This window comes from Colossoma macropomum, unplaced genomic scaffold (genome assembly GCF_904425465.1).
Source record: "Colossoma macropomum unplaced genomic scaffold, Colossoma_macropomum, whole genome shotgun sequence".
Classification (NCBI taxonomy): domain Eukaryota; kingdom Metazoa; phylum Chordata; class Actinopteri; order Characiformes; family Serrasalmidae; genus Colossoma; species Colossoma macropomum.
Genome location: NW_023494786.1, coordinates 30,571,005 through 30,588,704, shown reverse-complemented (window position 1 = coordinate 30,588,704; position 17,700 = coordinate 30,571,005). Strand labels below are relative to the sequence as shown.

The 17,700-nt window shown below is 41.1% G+C and overlaps 1 protein-coding gene across 1 annotated transcript in view; it reads left to right on the top strand.

Moving 5' to 3' along the window:
• The first annotated feature begins 2,344 nt into the window (after positions 1–2,344).
• si:ch211-267e7.3 (ADAMTS-like protein 2) overlaps positions 2,345–17,700 on the top strand; it is a 48,034-nt gene continuing 32,678 nt past the window's right edge. The window contains exons 1-2 of the mRNA XM_036565308.1: positions 2,345–2,447; positions 13,587–13,723. Coding sequence (XP_036421201.1) covers positions 2,379–2,447; positions 13,587–13,723 — 206 coding nt within the window. The 5' untranslated portion in view covers positions 2,345–2,378. The remainder of the gene's footprint in view (positions 2,448–13,586; positions 13,724–17,700) is intronic.

Below are 17,700 nucleotides of genomic sequence, written 5' to 3'. Positions count from 1 at the left end.
CTCTAGTTACTTTTAAGCAATAGAACACGAGAGGGAGTGTGTTATGGCGGAATAACATCACGGCTGTGATTTGGTCGCCGTAGATCATCACAGCCGTGATGTTATTGGCGATAACTCTCCTCGAGTGTTCTATTGCTTTAATACAACAGTTAAATAAATACAGTAATAAATTAATAAACTGGGTCGTGAACGCGGCGTTTAATATGTTTTAATGTTCGCAGTTCCTTCACCAAATTATAGTTCCTTAACAAGCAGCTTGTTACTACGTCAGAGTAACGAACTCCGCTCATTCGCTGGTTCTATGTAGAACTCATGTTTCTAAATAGAACCTTTCCCTTTGCTAAACAACCCTCGAAGGGCCATCTTTTTTTAAGAGGGTAGAACGATTTTCAAAAAGGTTCTGTGTAGAACCATGTACAATACATTCTCTATCAATCTGAAGAACCATTAAAGCAGGGACATGGTTCTATGTAGAACTCATGTTTCTAAATAGAACCTTTCCCTTTGCTAAACAACCCTTGAAGAGCCATCTTTTTTTAAGAGGGTAGAACGATTTTCAAAAAGGTTCTATGTAGAACCCTATTCCACACATTCTCTATCAATATGAGGAACCATTTAAGCATGGAAATGGTTCTGTATAGAACTCATGGCTCTAAAAAGAACCATTCTCTTTGCTAAAGAACGCTTGAAGAACCATCTTTTTTAAGAATGTATGTTTGTAGTGTACCAGTGTGTAAAAATTTTCAAAAAAGTTCTGTATAGAACCGTATACAACACATTCTCAGTCAATCTGAAGAATTTCATGATGCAAAGAACCCCAAAGAATTGTGTAAAGCGTTCTTTGAGTGTTCAAGATTTTATATAGAACCGTTTTCTTCACTAAAAAATGCTTAAAGAACCGTCTATTTTAAGAGTGTAGAACAATTTTGATAAAGGTTCTAAATAGAACCATACACAACATGTTCTCTATCAATCTGAAGATCCACTTTAGCATGGAAATGGTTCTGTATAGAACTCATGGTTCTAAATAGAACCTTTCACCTTTGCTAAAGAAGCCTTGAAGAACCATCTTTTTTAAGAAGATAGAACAATTTTCAAAAAGATTCTATGCAGAACCCTATACAACACATTCTCTATCAATCTAAGGAGCCATTTAAGCATGGAAATGATTCTGTTTAGAACTCATGGCTCTAAAAAGAACCATTCCCTTTGCTAAAGAGTGTATCAGTTTTCAAAAAGGTTCTATACAGAACCATATACAACACATTCTCAATCAATCTGAAGAACCATTTCACGATGCAAGGAACCCTTTAATCATGTAAAGGGTTCTGTGAGTGTTCAAGAGTCTATATAGAACCATTTTCTTTATTAAAAAAACCCTTGAAAAACCATTTTTTTCAAGAGTGTAGAACAGTTTTCAAAAAGGTTCTACATAGAACCAAACACAAAGCATTCTCCATCAATCTGAAGAACCATTTAAACACGTAAATGGTTCTTTGAGTGTCCATGGTTCTACACAGAACCATTTTCTTTGCTAAAGAACACTTGAACAGCCATCTTTTTTAAGAGTGTACCATTGTAGTGTACGTGTGGAACAGTTTTCAAAAAAGGTCCCATATAGAACTCATGGTTCTAAATACACCCAATCCCTTTGCCAAAGAGCCATCTTTTTAAGAGTGTACCATTGTAGTGTACCAGTGTGGAACAGTTTTCAAAAAGGTTCTATATAGGTCCATTTAAGCATGGAAGTGGTCCTAAAAAGAACTCATGGCTCTAAACAGAACCATTCCCTTTGCTAAAGAACCCTTGAAGAGCCATCGTTTTTAAGAGTGTACCATTGTAGTGTACCAGTATGAAACAATAAGGTTCTATATAGAACCACATTACATTCTCCATCAGTCTGAAGAACGATTTAAGCATGGAAATGGTTCTATATAGAACTCATGGTTCTAAATAGACCCATTCCCTTTACTAAAGAACCCTTGAAGAACCATCTTTTTTAAGAGTGTACCACTGTAGTGCACCAGTGTGACACAATAAGGTTCTATATAGAACCACCTTACATTCTCCATCAGTCTGAAGAACGATTTAAGCATGGAAATGGTTCTATATAGAACTCATGGTTCTAAATAGACCCAATCCCTTTGCTAAAGAGCCATCTTTTTTTAAGAGTGTACCATTTCCGGCCCGTGACGCTTCTGAGCTCTTCGCTGCCAATCAAACCGCACGCTCCGCCCCCCGCCCCTCGCTCCGGAACGCCCCGCCCCCTGTCCGCCCCGCCTCCCCGCGCTCCTGCAGGTCGGTGCCTCCTCCCTCCCTCCGCCGGGTCTGCGCGGCATTAGGGCTGCAGCAGCTGTCCGTGTCTCTGCCGCTGAGCCATGCTGCGCTGCTTCACACGTACACTGCTGCTCAGCGCCTGGATCCTGCGCGCGGCGGCCAGCCTTAAGGTAAGAAACTTTCTCCAGCGCGCGACCAGCTTTCATTCCCTCCACGTGCGATTCACGTGCATAGCTGCAAACGTCGCATTGCATTTCTCTGAGAAAGCGTGATCAGCAAGGGGCATGCTGGGTTACTGGGTTTAGCCAAACGCGGCTGCTCTCGTTCCCCCTCTCTCTCTCTTTTCTTTGCGCCGAGTTTGCCCTCTGTAGCCCCTGCAGATCAAAGCCCAGCTGGAGCCTTTTTGTCTCCGTGGAAGTTGTTAGAGAGCACAGGGTCTGAAACTAATGAGGCTAAAGCGAGCAGGGCTGCGCACTGAATCACTGCAGGAGGAAAAAAGAGGAGAAAACGGTGTTTGTAACTTAACTTCTATGAGTTTGACTCCGCAGTCATTACTTGGGGGTGAAGGAGCTGCTCAGCGTGTGTGACTGGTTCCCATCCTGACCCCGCTCTGACAGGCACCTTGTCCAAGCATCAGCAGACTAAACTGGAAGAAGCAGTCTGCGGAGACCTTTTAGTGCCTCTTTTCCAAACTAAGGCTGTTTTGTGGACTCCAGTGGGGTATGGGGGCGGGTGGGGGTCCCTGGGGTTAAGAGCTTGGTGGTGCATTAGAAAGTATCTGGCCGAAGAGGCTTTTGTCTATTTCACATCTAAACATCCAAAGGGGATTCGGACACAAAACATATGGGCATGCAAACTCTTGTTTGGACAAGCGTAAGGTCCCTGCTTAAGTGGGGGGTTGGTGGGGTGGGGGGTTGGTGGGGTGGGGGGGGGGTGAGTGGCTCTGTCTCAGTTATTTGAGCTTTGGAGAGTGGGTCTGCAGAACATTATGCATTTTATAACCCTTTTATAACCACTTTATAACACTGTGTTTTCCCCTGTTAACTGCTTAACTCGTATAGAAGTTCCGCAGAGCGTAAATGGTAAACAAATGTAACAGTGCGCGCTCATGTCAATAAAAGACAGCAACCAAAGGTTGCTTTATGTTTAAAGTCCCGTTCAGGCATTGCACCCTGGACGCCCCAGGGCTAACCCTGAATTTTCTAGCCGAGAGTATAGTAAACATGCATAATGTACATTTTAATGTGGGTATTAGGGCATTTGTGGAGGTATAAGCCTAATCTGTGATTGTGCTGCCTTTAATGAAGAACTGGACATACATAACTGAGTGTGTAAAGGGCCTCACTTCTCATTTTGCTATAATAATGAATTAAATAGTTGCATAATGATTTACATTCACATTTAATTATATTAATCTATTGCAAAAGATGTTTCTTTCTACAAAACAAAATAGCTTTTCATCAAATTTACATCATAATACAGTGTTTCCCACCAGTCTGAAACAACCCATGAGAGAAAGGCTTATTTTAACCCATTAAATGGCCAATGCCTGTCAGCAGGCCCAAAGCTTTATTACACAATTCTATAACCTAAGAATAGCTCAGCCACTTTGCATTGAAGTCCCTGTAGTTACTGAATAATAAGACTTACTATGTAATGATCCTGGGATTTTAAGGGGTTGAAGAAGATTTATGCCAGTGTTTCTCAATCCTGGTGCTGGAGGCCCACTGCCTCCACTTTTTGGTCTTTTCCCTGCTCCCAACACACCTAATCCAACTGATCAGCTCATTAACAGCCCATTATTGTGTTAAAGTGGGTGTGTTAAAGCAGGAAAAGCACAAAATGTGCATGGCAGTGGGCCTCCAGGACCAGGGTGGAGAAACACTGAGTGTGTTTACGTGCACTTAATTATCCGATAACTGCAGAAAATCAGATTTTATCAGTAATCCGATCAACACGTTTACATGCACTTGAGTAATCAGACAATGGGGAAACTCCAGGTCTACATGAATCAGTTAGTAACCAGATTTCTGCTTTCAACCAGCCAGTAAACTCACAGAAGAAGACGTGGCGTGATGTAAAGTAAAACTTCATCCCGCAGCTGTTATTTTTTTAAACATTGCGGCACTTTACCTGAAAATATGAACAGACATCATCTAGAAGATGAAGAATATTTAAATCCTTAATTCCGAACAAGAATGTAGTCGGTTTTAGCGTCGCTCCAAAAGCGTTTCGCTGCGTCTCGTGGTGACGCTGCTTTCTGATTTCCGGTACCGTCATCTGTTTTCGCACATGCGCAGACTGAGAAATCCGAAAGAAATCAGAGTAAGAGTTCACATGCACTGAGAAATCTGATTACTGAGCTAAAATCCAGCTCTCTTTATCAGATTTCTTAATCAGATTTCTAAACCTTACTCCAATCTAAGAAATCAGGGTATGCTGTTTACATGAACATTTGAATAATCAGATAACTGCAGAAATCCGATTATGATCAGATTATTGAGTGCATGTCACTGATTTAGGTTGTGTAGATGACTAAAGGAGAAAAAGAATGAGGCATCACATCCGCGACACTGTGTTATGTTTATTTTTATCAATATAAAACATTTTCTTTTTGGAAGTAACTGGGTGTGTACGTGGTAGAGGTGGCCGATATCGCAAAAATAAAATATCGCGTTACTTCAAGAAATTTTCATGATACACGATATGTCACGATATTTATTTTTTCAGACATCTGGTCAGTTAAAAAACAGATAAAGAAGAACTAGTAGCACTACATTACAAAAACATGTGAAATACAATGATTTTTATCAATATTAGGCACTGCGCTGCACTAAATACAGTTAAATGGGACTAATTTTGCTCTCTTTATAATGAAATATCCAGTTGGTCAGTGTTCAAGTACTGACAGTATCCACAATATGTTCAGGAACGCGTATTGTATTCTGTTGTGACATAATTTATCACAATAACGATATATGTTGTCATATTGCCCAGCCCTAATTCAACAGCCGAATGTCTCTGCTGGTTTTAATGAGCTCTGCGTGAGCGATAACTAACGCTGAATCTCACTGGTTATCGCTGGTGATAATTAGCACCTGAAAAGGTTCGTTCTGACCTGCTCTCTGACCTGCTACCGGCTCTCAGCACTAACGGCTGTTCACCGTGCTGTATGCTGAGTTTGAGGAGGTGTGTGTGATGCTGTGCCTGGCTGCTGTTAAAGTGCACTGACGCACGCTGCAGGGTGGAGTGATTATCCTGCTGTCTAGACAACAGGAGTCGGTGTAATTTGCCTGCAGCCGCTGGCCCTTTCATCTGCCCCGGCCGTTTGGGGCCTCCAGCCGCCCCTGTCTCCGTTTTTCCTTCCTTCATTTTCTTTCAGCGCCTTCTCCTTCACCTCTCTCTCTCCCTCTCTCCCTCTCTCTGGCTCTGGCTCTGCTCGTCTCTTGTGGCTCTGGCTTTCTAACGCTCTGCTTTAACCTCTCTGCCTTTCTCAGAGCGAGGGGGTCTACAGGAGGGTCCACAGCCAGTCGTCATGAGTTCTGTAGTTCTGCTGAGAGTTTGAGCCCAGAAGTCCTGGCATAGTTTTCTCTCTTTCTCTCTCTCACCCCCTCTTTTTCTTTGTTTCTCACAGCTTCTCTCACTCTTACTCTCTCTCACTTCCTCACGGTTTCTCTCGCTTTCTCTATTCTCTGTCTCTCTATTTCTGTGTTCTCTTTTCCTCTATTTCTCTCCATTTCTCTGTTCTCTATTCCTCTGTTTATCTCAGTTTCTCTGTTCTCTATTCCTCTATTTCTCTCTTTTTCTCTATTCTCTATTCCTTTATTTCTCTATATTTCTCTGTTCTCTGTTCCTATATTCTCTCTATTTCTCAATTTCTCTACTCTGTATTTCTCAGTTCCTCTCTATTTCTCTCTTACTCTATTTCTCTCTCTTTCTCTATTCTGTATTCTTCTATTTTTCTCTTTTTGTCTATTCCTCTATTTCTCTCTATTTCTCGATTCTCTATTCCTTTATTTCTCTATTTCTATTTTCTCTATTCCTCTATTTCTCTCTATTTCTCTCTATTTCTCTTTTCTCTTTTCTCTATTTCTCTATTTCTCTATTTCTTGATTCTCTATTCCTTTATTTCTCTATTCTCTTTTCTCTATTCCTCTATTTCTCTCTGTTTCTCTTTTCTGTATTCCTCTATTTCTCACTATTTCTCTATTTCTCTATTCCTCTATTTCTCTCTATTTCTCAATTCTCTATTCCTTTATTTCTCTCTATTTCTATTTTCTCTATTCCTCTATTTCTCTTTTCTCTGTTCCTCTGTTTCTCTATTCACCATTCCTCTATCTCTTTCTATTTTTCTGTTCTTTTTCTCTTTTCTGTCTATTGTCTCTATTTCTGTATTTTGTATTCCTCTGTTTCTCTCTATTTCTCTATTCCTCTCTTTGTCTCTGTTTCTCTCTATTTCTCTATTGACCATTTCTCTATTTCTCTGTATTTCTCTCTTCTCTATTCCTGTATTTCTCTATTCCTCTATTTCTCTCCATTTCTTTTTCTCTATTCCTCTGTTTCTCTCTATTTCACTATTCTCTATTCATCTATTCACACTTCCATTGTTTCTCTCCGTTCCTCTGTTTTTCTCTCTCCCTCTTCTTCTCTTTTTGTCTCTTTCTCACAGTTTCTCCCACTCTCCCCCTTGTCCCTCTCTCCCTCTCTCTCTCTGCAGCCTGTTCTCTTTTCTCTGTTCTCTCTCCCACTGTGCCGTGTTTCTCCCGGGCCGTATCTCATCTTTCCTCAAGCTCTAAAAGGATTTCACCCTCTTCACCTGAGGCAAACCCTTCAGAACATGCTTCCCTCAGCACAGCTGTTCGCTGCCGAAGCCTGCGCTGTGCTGTGCCTCTATAAGGCTCCGGAGTGTCACTGAGGAGCCGCTGGTCTCTCTACAAGAGAGGTGTTGTTTTGAAACTCACTGATTGAGTTTACATTTCAGCCGTCCTACTACAGGTTATCTTTGGCATTTATCACCACGAGCTACTCAGTGAAGTAATAACTCAGTAAAGTAGTCACAGAGTCTCAGAGTCAAGGAACTAAACCAGTCTTTCCCTCTGTGTTTGTAATATGTACCCTACAAATGCACTTAATATCATTTGATTTATAGTTGTAGTTATAATTTAGTTGGTACACCTGTTATAATGCATTTGGTAAATTTACTGTTGTATGCAATGTTGTATTTGTTTCATCTCTTTGTTTAGAGGGAACAATGGTTAATCGCACCGATTGTTGAATAAAAAATGATTTAACAAAGCCAAAAATTCATTATCATGAAGTAGAGCTGGGCGATATGGCCAAAAACGTTATCACAATAAACAAAATTCATATCGTTCGATATCGATACATATCGCGATAAATGTCAAATCATGATTTCTTTCACGTTTGAAGGCTGATTTTGCTCCTGGGTGGTTAACTGTGGTTTTAAACTATCACTTATGGTCCGATCATGACAAACACTCGGCAAACAGTGGAACATTTCACTAATCTGTCATGGAAGAGTGGGAGAAAGTTTCTGAGCTGTTTATCAGCTGGAAAAGCACAGCTGCAATTTTTGTAATAATCATGATTTAAGAAAGAAAACAGATTATTTTAGCGGTCTGGTGTCGAGCGCTCGGCTACCCCGCTACAAACGCTAAACAAGTGGCCAACAACAGTGCTAAACTCTTTAGTTTCTCAACGTCAGCTCGGTTCGGGAGGTCACTGCGGTCACTCCTACCACATCCATGTCAGAGCAGATCACAGTATTCAGACACCAGCTAGACGACTGGGTTTCTCTATACTATCGTAGTAGTTTAAGGGGTGAACCGCAGTATATCTGACGCTCGCTGTGTAAAAGCATTATCTGCAGTGTGAATCTCTCACACCAGTCACAGAGTCCTCCTTTTAGGCATGTTTAAACTGAAAGCGGTGATTTTGTGTCTTGTTTGATCTACAGTATCATCAATTCACCGTGTTTTGCCGGAGCGCTGCTTCAAGTTAGCCAGCAGCTAAAAACAGCTAGCCTGGAAAGACAGCGCTCTCCCGCTCTCCAACGCCTCACAGCTTCCTCAGTTTACTTTCGAACATGATCCACTTCTTTCTTTCACTTTCGTTGCTCGAGAATGCACTAATACTAAAATACGACGGTTTGGCGCTGTAACACGGCGCTGCAGACGTGATTTAACACCGCTGAAGTTGTTAGGATGCACGGAAAGAGGTGAGTTCGCTGTAGGTCAGTACAGTTACACCACTGACCTCGTCACTCACACTCGGTCACAGGAGAACAGATCGCCGGTCGCTCCACTCAAACAGGGAATGTATAACTCCGCGTTTCAGCCGTTGCTAAAGTATATTTGGCGACCCTTTTTTTACTCGTGGCCCCCTCCCTCTCTAATCAAGTCGAAAAATTCGGAAGTGCGCCCTCTCCTGGCGACAGCAGAGTAGTGTCGCTTTCCTTGCAGGAGAAAGCACCACCAGGGCTTTCGCTAAAACGTGGAAGTGTGAGAATGGTGTATTATATCGAACATTTATCGAACCTGTCTTATCGCTCTATCGAGGAAAAGTTATATCGCGATACTTAACGTTATCGTTTTATCGCCCAGCCCTATCATGGAGTGTTAAATATATAAGAAAAGATTTCACTCGCCTTGTATTGTTCTGATTGAACAGAGGCACTATATGGACAAAAGTATTGAGACACCTACGCATTACACCTACAGGAGCTTTAATGAAAATCCCATTCAAAATCCATAGGCATTAATATGGACTTGGTCCCCCTTTGCAGCTGTAACAGCTTCCACCCTTCTGGGAAGCTTCTACAGTATTTTTGAGTGTCTGTGGGAATTTTTTTGCCCATTCATCCAGAAAAGCATTTCTGAGGTCAGACGATGTTGGACGAGAGGGTCTGGCTCCCAAACTCCATTCTAGTTCATCTCAAAGGTGTTCAGTGGGGTTGAGGTCAGGGATCTGTGAGGGCCAGTCAAGTTCTTCCGCACCAAACTCACCCAGTCAGGCCTTTATGGAGCTGCTTTGAGCACTGGGGTTCAGTCATGCTGGAACAGAAAAGGCTCTTCTCCAAACTGTTCCCACAAAGTTGGAAGCATAGAACTGTCCAAAATGTCTTGATTTGCTGAAGCATTAAGATTTCCCTTCACTGGAACTAAAGGTTCTAGGTCAACCCCTGAAAAACAACCCCATATCATCATCCCTCCTCCACCAAACAGTTGGCACAGTGCAGTCAGGCAGGTAACGTTCTCCTGGCATTCGCCAAACCCAGACTCGTCCATCAGACTTACAGATAGAGAAGTGTGATTCGTCACTCCACTGAATTTATTTCCACTGCTCCAGTCCAGTGGCAGCGTGCTTTACAGAGCTCATCAGTACGACCCATTCTACCAGTGTTTGTCTATCAAGACTGAAAGGCTATGCGCTTCATTTTATCCACCTGTTAGCAATGAGTGTGGCTGAAACACTGAAACACTGAATGTTATGCTCAGCATCTTCAGAAATGACCACACTAGGTGTGACACCATTGACAATACTCACAAATAGGCTTGCAGACCTGCCAACCTTTACGCATTTTGAGTAGCAGGTGCATGTTTTGCCATGTGATTATGCTGATACGATTTGTCTACACAAAAATCTGGTAACACTTGTGAGTTCAGTTCAGTACTCAAGTCTAACAGCAAGAGGCAGCAGCATCTAGCCTTCTGAAAAACAAGAGAGGAAGAAGAGTTCGATCAATCATAGCGGTGGGTTCATTCCCCCGGGATGTCAAATTCATAATGTCAGTCATTTCAAGAGACTGCAAATCGACAGCAACACGAAATGGTCTTTATTTCTCGCGATCCCACCTCCTCACTGGCTTTACCTCCTTTGCAAAGGTAAACAAGCTGGGGTGGTTGTGGAAAGATGAAATTGTGGTTTGAGTTAATGCAGATCTGCCAACCCTGGGAAAATATTTAACGTTAATAATGTTAGCTTACTGTTAAATAATTTTGCTAGCTTGCTTGTCTGCCAAGCATTTAAGTCGACAAATATTAAGTTATATTTTCTGTGTGTTGTAGATTATTGAAAGTCACTTTTCAGCTTTTATATGCTTTTCTTTTTATATACCGTATTCATAATTACACTGCAGCCAGTCCCGTAACCGTAATGCGCAGATTGTGGCAGGGTGGAAAAAAGCAAGTGCATGTGCCACAGAAATAACGTTACCTAGAAAGTTACCAGGAGGTGTGTTTTTGTGTGTTCGCGTGCCTTACAGTTAAAATAAACATGACGTCAGATGGGGAGAGAACAGCAGACCGTGCTGAATAAGCGGTGAGTGGGGAAGTGACCGTGTGCTAGGTGAAGTAGTTTTTTTGTCTATTCAATTTTGTTATTTTAAGCGTTACTCTATTGTGCTATGCAAAATATTTTCCCAGGGTCGGCAGCCAGTTGCACCAGCTGAACGCAAGTTCGACCGAAAGTTGTGGTGTAAAGTCCGTCCTAACCCTTACGTTGAGAGTAGTTCGTTTAAAACTAGCAACACACAGAATTTCGGTTGCACCACAGACACTTACGGTACATTTTAACTTGTTGAGCATAAAAAGTGATTGTAGATTAAAATCCTGTCGCACAGAATGACGTTTTCACTCTCTGCAGCCAATCAGTAACTCTACCCAACATAAACATAAACAGTGTTTATTCAGTTCTGCTGCTGAAATGTTTCCGATGTTCAAACTGGGCTCTTGTGCACAATATTTGAACGGTACATCAATAAGCGGTCGGTAATGTTAGTGAACCTACAGCTAATGTAACTTTTAATTGCTGTTTGCATCTGCTGGATGACAGAAGGGTAGCGTTAGCTGTGTTAGGTATATCGCTGTTCTTGGAAGAAAACCTTGTATCTCCATTTTTCAGTTTTTGACATCATTTGAAAATGCTTGTTGCCCTTTACATTATATGTAAATCTCATGAATAATGGACCAAAAGAAGTGTCCCAAAATTACTTGGAAAGACGTCTGGTTCCATTGACCTCCATTAAAAGTAAAGTGTGTTTTTTCCTTGTCCTGTAAAGTTACCATTTTGGAGATACAAGGTTTTCTTCCAACAACAGCGATATATATATATATATATATATATATATATATATATATATATATATATATGTATTGTATGATAATAAGGTCAGTGTCACACACAGTGAACACTGATGTAGCTGCTCTTATTACTCTGAACACTGTTGACTTGTGTACTTGAACAGAGTCGCCCGCCAGGTTTTGGAATGACCCTCTAGAAAAATATCTCAGTGCCGGACACAAAGCAGGACTCAGGGCTCCGTTACGGTCTGTGTTGTGTTGCAGATCTGCGGCTAGGAGGTCTGTGATCTTTTCAGTCTCCGATCGATGAAAACTGGTGTAATCTATCCTGGAGAAGTGATTACCGATGCAAACCGAGACGTATTTCGTTTTCTTGCAAGCTTTCCCATCGATCAAATCGTCCAGCCATTTTAACTGACTATAGGGTATGTGTGAATTTTAAAGCTACGTTGAAACTACGTTACTTGGTACAACTGGGTAAGTTCTAGTAGCTCATAAACCTAAATGTAGTGGCAGTTTACTTTTAAACTAGCCTACGATTGAACTTTTGATCAGCTGGTGCAACTGGACTTGTGAGATCGTATGCATTATATTATCATCCGATCATGGCGTGTAGCTGTTAACAGTTGATGATCTAATAAGAGCAAAAAAAAGACACAAAAAGCAGCCTTGCTATCCCTTTGCTGTTGTAGTGGTTGGTATAGTGTAGTAGGTAACACCTCTGCCTTCTACGCTGTAGACTGGAGTTCAATCCCCGCCTGGGCAAACACCCTATACCAATAAGAGTCCTTGGGCAAGACTCCTAACACTGCCTTCACCTACCTGTGTAAAATGATCAAATTGTTAGTCGTGCTGGATAAAAGCATCTGCCAGATGCCGTAAATGTAGCACTGTAAACTGTCCCTGTTGTGGGACTAATAAAGGATTATCTTATCTTATTTGGCTCAAGCCTTGCAGCAAAGGCTGAGGCAGGCTTGTGTGCTGCAACTCTGACTTATCACTGCTTCCTCAACTCACATAAAGTCCTTTACATCACAAGCCACCAGAGCACATGGTTTAATAAGTCAGAAGCATTCACTTAAAGTGCAGACCACCGGCATCTGCACCACTAGAGGGCCTATGCGAAGAGGTTACTCAATGGGTCAATAGCAAATGGAAATTCAAATCATATTCAAATGAAGACTACAGTAACTGCTTTGACTGTGACTGGAAACAACTGGACAGTCTTTGAGTCTCGCATGTATGAAGCTTTAGTTTGGTCTGGGATCAGTTAATGCTTTAAGACCCTAATGAATAGAATTAAATAGGCAAAGCATCAGCACTTTTCTGTGATGCTTCACACATATGGGCTTTGACTTTTGTTTGTGGATGCCCTTCATAGGCGCGGAGGGAGTTCCTTTCTGTCTGAAGATTCTCCAGAATCGTAAACTCTCTCATTAGCAAAGCAGTTTGGAGCCAAAAGCCTCTGCCAGCTGCTGCTGCATCTCACAATAAGGCCCACTGTGGTGGATTTATTGTACAGTAAACATGCGATTTCTTTAACTTTCCTCTTTCAGGTCCAGTTGAGGGGGTGGGTGGGAAGAGCAACAGTGGAAGTTTTAATATTTTTCACACGCTTTTGAACCAAACCACATATACGAATTAGCAGAGACCCACAGATGCCACTTGTAGCCACTGAACATGACCTTGCTTGAACCTCAACTTTGTGAAAAGAAGCATGGATGTGCCAAATTTTTCAAGAGTATTTTTTAAATGAAAGGCTCGACTGAGTGTGTGCAGCAATAGTGTGTGTACTAGTTCATTGTTAATGATTTTTGCTCCTGGTGACTCTCCTACAAAGTTTTATTGCAACCCTAATTGTATCCCCCTGATTCGTCCATACAGGTGCTTCTGAAAGCATTTTAGGATCCTGTGAAGAATTAAAAACCGTGCAGTGAATGGGACTTTTAAGGTTTTGCCTGTATGATATGTAACAGTAATAGAGTTACAGCCCAGCACTGCAATAGAATATTCTAAAACAAATTTCTTCGGTTAAATTAGATGATGTATTTGTTGTTGGTGAATCGACTTTATTATAAAACATTTTTGAAATGTAAAAAAAATCACTACTTGCTTTGATGGGCCTGTAATTTATATAGCATAGCATAGCATAGTACGTGTGCAGCATGCTTGTGCAGCAGCGAAGCAACGTGTCTCTGCCTCTGTCAGGACAGCAGTGAAGGGAGGGCGGAGGTCCAGCCGGAAGAAGTGGCCCAGTGGTGGGGTGAATGGAGCAGCTGGAGCACCTGCAGCTGGACCTGTGGAGGAGGGGTCCGCTCCCAGGAGCGCCATTGTCTGCAGCAAAGGTACTACCAGCAGCAAAACTAACACCTACAAGCCTCTACCAGACAGAGGTGACCGTTTATGAGACCCAGGAGACAAGTGCCAAATTTAAGGAGGGCCCTGTTTTTTTTCCATGAAAACACATTTCAACCTGACCGTTATTTTTTATTGTTGCATGGTCGTGTATCAGAAATATGCTAATTCGAACTGAACCCGACTATAGCTGACAACATTCTGTCTGAACCGAATTTAGCCCAGAAAATTCTGTCTGAACCCGACTGTAGCCCAATAAAATTCTGTCTGAACCGACTGTAGCCAACAAAATTCTGTCTGAACCGACTGTAGCCCAACAAAATTCTGTCTGAACCGACTGTAGCCCAACAAAATTCTGTCTGAACCGACTGTAGCCAACAAAATTCTGTCTGAACCGACTGTAACCCAACAAAATTCTGTCTAAACCGACTGTAACCCAACAAAATTCTGTCTAAACCGACTGTAGCCCAACAAAATTCTGTCTGAACTGACTGTAGCCCAACAAAATTCTGTCTGAACCGACTGTAGCCAACAAAATTCTGTCTGAACTGACTGTAGCCAACAAAATTCTGTCTAAACCGACTGTAGCCAACAAAATTCTGTCTAAACCGACTGTAGCCAACAAAATTCTGTCTAAACCGACTGTAACCCAACAAAATTCTGTCTAAACCGACTGTAGCCCAACAAAATTCTGTCTAAACCGACTGTAGCCCAACAAAATTCTGTCTGAACTGACTGTAGCCCAATAAAATTCTGTCTGAACCGACTGTAGCCCAACAAAATTCTGTCTGAACCGACTGTAGCCAACAAAATTCTGTCTAAACCGACTGTAACCCAACAAAATTCTGTCTAAACCGACTGTAGCCCAACAAAATTCTGTCTGAACCGACTGTAGCCCAACAAAATTCTGTCTGAACCGACTGTAGCCCAACAAAATTCTGTCTGAACCGACTGTAGCCAACAAAATTCTGTCTGAAACCGACTGTAACCCAACAAAATTCTGTCTAAACCGACTGTAACCCAACAAAATTCTGTCTAAACCGACTGTAGCCCAACAAAATTCTGTCTGAACTGACTGTAGCCCAACAAAATTCTGTCTGAACCGACTGTAGCCAACAAAATTCTGTCTGAACTGACTGTAGCCAACAAAATTCTGTCTAAACCGACTGTAGCCAACAAAATTCTGTCTAAACCGACTGTAACCCAACAAAATTCTGTCTAAACCGACTGTAGCCCAACAAAATTCTGTCTAAACCGACTGTAGCCCAACAAAATTCTGTCTGAACTGACTGTAGCCCAATAAAATTCTGTCTGAACCGACTGTAGCCCAACAAAATTCTGTCTGAACCGACTGTAGCCAACAAAATTCTGTCTGAACTGACTGTAGCCCAACAAAATTCTGTCTGAACCGACTGTAGCCAACAAAATTCTGTCTGAACCGACTGTAGCCCAACAAAATTCTGTCTGAACCGACTGTAACCCAACAAAATTCTGTCTGAACCGACTGTAGCCAACAAAATTCTGTCTGAACCGACTGTAGCCAACAAAATTCTGTCTGAACTGACTGTAGCCCAACAAAATTCTGTCTGAACCGACTGTAGCCAACAAAATTCTGTCTGAACCGACTGTAGCCCAACAAAATTCTGTCTGAACCGACTGTAGCCCAACAAAATTCTGTCTGAACCGACTGTAGCCAACAAAATTCTGTCTGAACCGACTGTAGCCCAACAAAATTCTGTCTGAACCGACTGTAGCCCAGAAAATTCTGACTGAACTGACTGTAATAAAAAATTAAAAGACTAATTATGAGCCACGCAAAATACCGTTAATAATTTTAAATGTTAAGTGCCTTTGAACAGCATCCCAAAAGTTATTAGTCTGGATAAACTTTATGTAATTTGTTGTTCTCATGCTGGCCAGGTTAAAGGTATTGCAGGAGCATAGAGCAAGCCCAAGTGCAGACCAGGTGTCTTTAAAAGTGGCTATGAAAAACCAAATGTAAAATCTGAATCTGACTTGAAACCGGCAGATATTTGAGAAATTATGTCAAAATTTGAGCAAACCCAACATGAATATTGTGATCCTGTTGGGTTTTCTACAAGAAGTTCTACTCCCACCTCCCCCAACCCTACCCCCTTGGACTCCACTCACTAATTATTGGTGAAAGGCTTGATAGGTCAGATTGACCCTGCTCTGAACCCTCCTCACCCTGGGTAGCGTCACTCACCATCAACTTGTAGGTTAAAAAATGCATTTCATGTGGGATTATATAGCCCTGAATACTCAGTGTGGAGAGCCCCCCCCCCTTTCCTTTTACTTTACCAACTGCATTAACAGCCTCAGATTTCGTAACTGGTTCATTCTGGGTTTTGCTTCCAAAGCTGCGTCCAATTTACTGCCCTACGTGCTTGTTGAAGTAAAGGAAGAAGGAAAGTGACAGTTAAGAAAATTACATTAGCTGAAGTTTCCTGATGAAAATTGCACTCAAACCCAGCTTTATTATGGGTAACCAAATACTGAACATAAGGTGGTAAATGCTTATAGATGATTACAGAGCCTCACTCTTACTTTCATTTGTAAAACATGGTAAAACGTACCAAGGAAAAAAAAAGTAGAACCAGCATATTCTACTGTTATTTGATGCACGTTTTTGATTTGTTCTTAGTCTTACATTTAGAATATATGATAATGTATAATTTTATAGGGATGTCATATTTTTGCATCATTATAAAATCACTAAAATTGTTAGCTAATGAAAATCATAGTCACAGCATGTGTACCAACTGAGTACCATCAGTGTTTTACCGCTATAAATCAGGGCTGCATGATAAATCATATTTTTATTACTATAAACACTTTGATTAGAGCTGCAGTGACAGAACAGATCGAATTACCTCATAGATGAAGTGCCAGAGAAGCTTTATTACATTGTCAGCACAAACCATTAGAAGCCTAGTGAGAGCTTCTCTACACTGGGACTAAACCTTGCTCTGCTCATGGGTGATGAATGACTTAACCATTAGGCCAAATAGCCAATTACAGAATGCACACTCAAAAACTCCCCCATCCAGAACTACTATGCAAAAATGCATCAAACATTAGGATTGTTCTCACACTGTAATGGCTACTGTCACAGCAAACATACTTTATAACTAAACTAAATAAATAAAAATATTTTTGTTCTCATGCATCTCTATAAAAATAAATATATATTCATATATAGTTTTTGTAGCCTTTATAGTTTCTTGGGCTTTTAGTGCACAAAAATGTGCTTGCAGGTCTAAGTAGCTGTAAGTATTGCATTTCTTTTTGTTTGGCACAATAGTGAACGATTCTTTTCTAATTTTATGTTGTGCTATGTGTTTAAAGCTTGGTATAGTGTAGTGGGTAACATCTCTGCCTTCCATTCTGTAGACTGGGGTTCAGTCCTACACTATACCAATAAGAGTCATTGGGCAAGACTCCTAACACTACCTTTGCTTACCTGTACCTGTGTAAAAGTGATTAAATTATGAGTCGCTCTGGATAAGAGCATCAGCCAAAGGCCATAAATGTAAACATAAAGGAAAGGTTAGTTAGATTTCTGGTTAGACATCCACAAAAAAAACAGGTCACATCCCATCAAAGGTACACTATTTTAATAATGATTTATTGGGTCTCTTATCGTCATTGTAATATTTGACATCTTTATTGAATATCACATTTTTATATCAATATCATACAGCCCTTCTACAGTCTAAATATGAAAAATGCACACAACAAAATTACAAAATTATAGCTAAAGCTAAAACAGAGCTATTTGTTAATTGGATACCCCACAAAAGTGCGTTTAGTTAGTGTTAAATGTAGACACTACAAGACAAACTGCAATCAAGTCAGCTAATTTCTGTGTATAACAGCGTTAAAAATGCGTAATTTACCACTTTCAGTAGACTCTAACATGTATGACTGAAAAGTGATACAAAAA